Raw genomic sequence first — 2,733 nt, forward strand, 5'->3', positions numbered from 1 at the left:
TTGATTTTGCCAAAGCGTTTGATAAAGTTCCGCATGGTAGACTCTCAGCTAAACTAATTTCCCATGGTGTCCAGGGATACATACTCCGTTGGATCAAGGAATGGTTGACGGACAGAAATCAGCGGGTAGTCATAAAAGGTGCTGCATCATCATGGGAGTCTGTTACCAGTGGCGTGCCACAAGGATCAGTTTTAGGCCCGGTACTCTTCCTCATATACATAAATGATATTGATCTAAGTGTGAGCTCCAAGTTAAAGAAATTTGCCGATGACACTAAGGTGTACAGCCCAGTTCATCAAGACATATGCATTTCTAAATTACAACAGGATATAGACAGTCTTCATTAATGGTCACAAAAGTGGCAGATGAGCTTTAATATAAAGAAGTGTAAAATAATGCATATTGGTCACAATAATCCCACTGACACTTATACAATGGATAGCATACCACTGGAAAGTACGGAGGAAGTAAAGGATCTACGTGTTACAATCCACAGAAGCTTGAAACCAAGTAGTCAATGTGTAAAGGCAGCTAAGAAAGCAAATATGATACTTGGCATGATCAAGAGATCATTGACATACAAATCGGAGGATATTATAGTTCAGCTTTATAAACACCTGGTTAGACCTCATCTGGAATATGCTATTCAAGCTTGGTCGCCATGGCTGGTCAGCGACATAAATATTTTAGAAAAAGTGCAACGGAGAGCTACCAAGTTAGTGCCACGTCTATACCATGTTGACTATGAGGAAAGACTGAAAGTGCTGAACCTGACAAGTCTAAAGAAGCGAAGAGAGAGAGGTGACATGATTCAACTCTATAAAATTCTTCATGGTGTGGATTTGTGTAATCTGTCACTCAATTTGAAAATGCACTCTGCAACGCGAGGCCATTCCCTGAAACTTGCCAAACCATCAGTCAAAAAGGATGTCAGAAAACACTCATTTACCGTGAGTGATTAATACCTGGAACAGTCTACCGTCATGGGTAGTGAAGTCTAGCAGTGTAAACGTCTTCAAGAGGAACTACGACTACTATTGTTGCAGTTAGTGCAGTCTCATTGATGGTTACCACTCCAATAGTCTGTGTTTACTTCAAAGAGGGATGTTATTATCCAATGGATATCTATTCCCTTTACGGAACTCAACTGAACTGAACTGAACTCTAGAAGTGCGAGTTTAGCAGCTTCAGATAGCTTTCAGGTTTTTGTATTTTTGCTGTTCGTGGAGTCCAATTTGACTTTTCTTTGAATAGGTGTTGTTTCGATTGTTCGTGTCTCATGATGTCTCCGGTGTTTGGCTTAATTGCTAATGAAACTTTTAATGTTAATTGTTTTCCAAGTCAACTATCCAAGCATTTTACGAGGGTGATCAAAAAGGCCAGAACAGCCAATTTTGACCAACCGGGTTCAAGAACCCGGGAAAGGTGCGATTGATGTGTTTACGACACAAACATTACGAACAGTAGGATTAAGATAGGTATGAATAATCCAAACTGCCCAGTTTCTGTGTGGGGAAAAGTTGGAATGATGTTTTGTATCGAATTCAAAATGAGTTTGAAATTGTAAAATTGACTTCAGAATAGTTAAATATAAAGTAGTAATTTTAGCGTGGATTCGACAACACACAACATGTAGGAGCGTTGAATTTCTTGTTGTTGATTCATGAAAAGTTATCAATCCCTTTAAAAGAATTTGAATCTAATAATATGACTCAACTCAAGTACCGAGGAGGCATCGCTAATTCATTTATATGTTTTCGTGCTAATGATAATTCATTAAAAGAGTTCAAAGGGCAAACTATCCCTCTCTAGATTGGAGGGAATCTCGTGTACATCAATTCTGTAGTAGGGCACTTTAAATTGAAATGGGTTTGATGTCATTTAATTTCGGTTTGATGAATTTCGAAATCCTTTCGGTGGAAGGCAAAAGTGTATTTATGTTCCATTCTTAATGCGAAATCGATTTATTTGCATTTAGAAAATGTAAAAGTTGTCATTGTAATCATATAGACATTATTTGACAACTTTGAAAAAATAGTTGATATAAGAATCTATTTCACAAAATATTATCCAATCGAAATACTGTCGCCGATCTATGTTTTCTGATAAGTAAAGAAGAATTTTTTTTTTCCAATTTAACAATACCAAAGGGAAAAATTCTAACTCTTTGGTATTGCTTAACTCTTTTAATATAAATATTAGCCCTAGTTTAAGTGATGGTGTGAGAAACAGTGTCCCATGGTTGTCAATACTATCACGTGAACTGTCGCAATTCTTGATAGGTCAATCATCTCTCTACTTCTGATGTGTCCAAGAATTCCATTTGCACTGGTATATGAAGTTTACCGTAAACTTATTATACTGACCTAAGAGAGAAATTGAAATCGCTCGAGGTATGGCAGCCAACGTTAAGCGAAATTATAATTTTCTACATCTAGTTACACCACGATACTTTTCCAGGAAAAGACACCTACAATTACTTTTATTTGATATTCCAATGTTCGCTTGGTTCTGATTAAGACATCCACAATTGATATTATCTAAGCATCGATATCGCTGCCGGCAGCACATTTTACCATATAATGAATCGAAATGATGAAAAATGCGTAAATACATCAATGAGGAAAATGGAGAGACCGATGACAAATCGGGACAATGAACTGGTATGCAATTACGTAATTTGGGGATTTCACAAAGTAAACGAATAAGTGCGACCGTAATTGTAGCCCCTGA

At 37.1% G+C, this 2,733-nt stretch overlaps 1 protein-coding gene across 1 annotated transcript; it reads left to right on the forward strand.

Annotated features, from left to right (window-relative positions):
- The first annotated feature begins 434 nt into the window (after positions 1 to 434).
- LOC139127750 (uncharacterized) lies at positions 435 to 962 on the forward strand. The gene has a single exon (XM_070693637.1). It carries the CDS (start codon positions 435 to 437, stop codon positions 960 to 962), a length of 528 nt encoding a protein of 175 aa, XP_070549738.1.
- The last annotated feature ends 1,771 nt before the right edge of the window (positions 963 to 2,733 follow it).

This window comes from Ptychodera flava, unplaced genomic scaffold (assembly GCF_041260155.1).
Source record: "Ptychodera flava strain L36383 unplaced genomic scaffold, AS_Pfla_20210202 Scaffold_36__1_contigs__length_1797346_pilon, whole genome shotgun sequence".
Lineage (NCBI taxonomy): Eukaryota > Metazoa > Hemichordata > Enteropneusta > Ptychoderidae > Ptychodera > Ptychodera flava.

Bases quoted from the DNA above. Each gene is read 5' to 3' on its own strand.
- LOC139127750 (XM_070693637.1), top strand. From the start codon at position 435: ATGGATAGCATACCACTGGAAAGTACGGAGGAAGTAAAGGATCTACGT.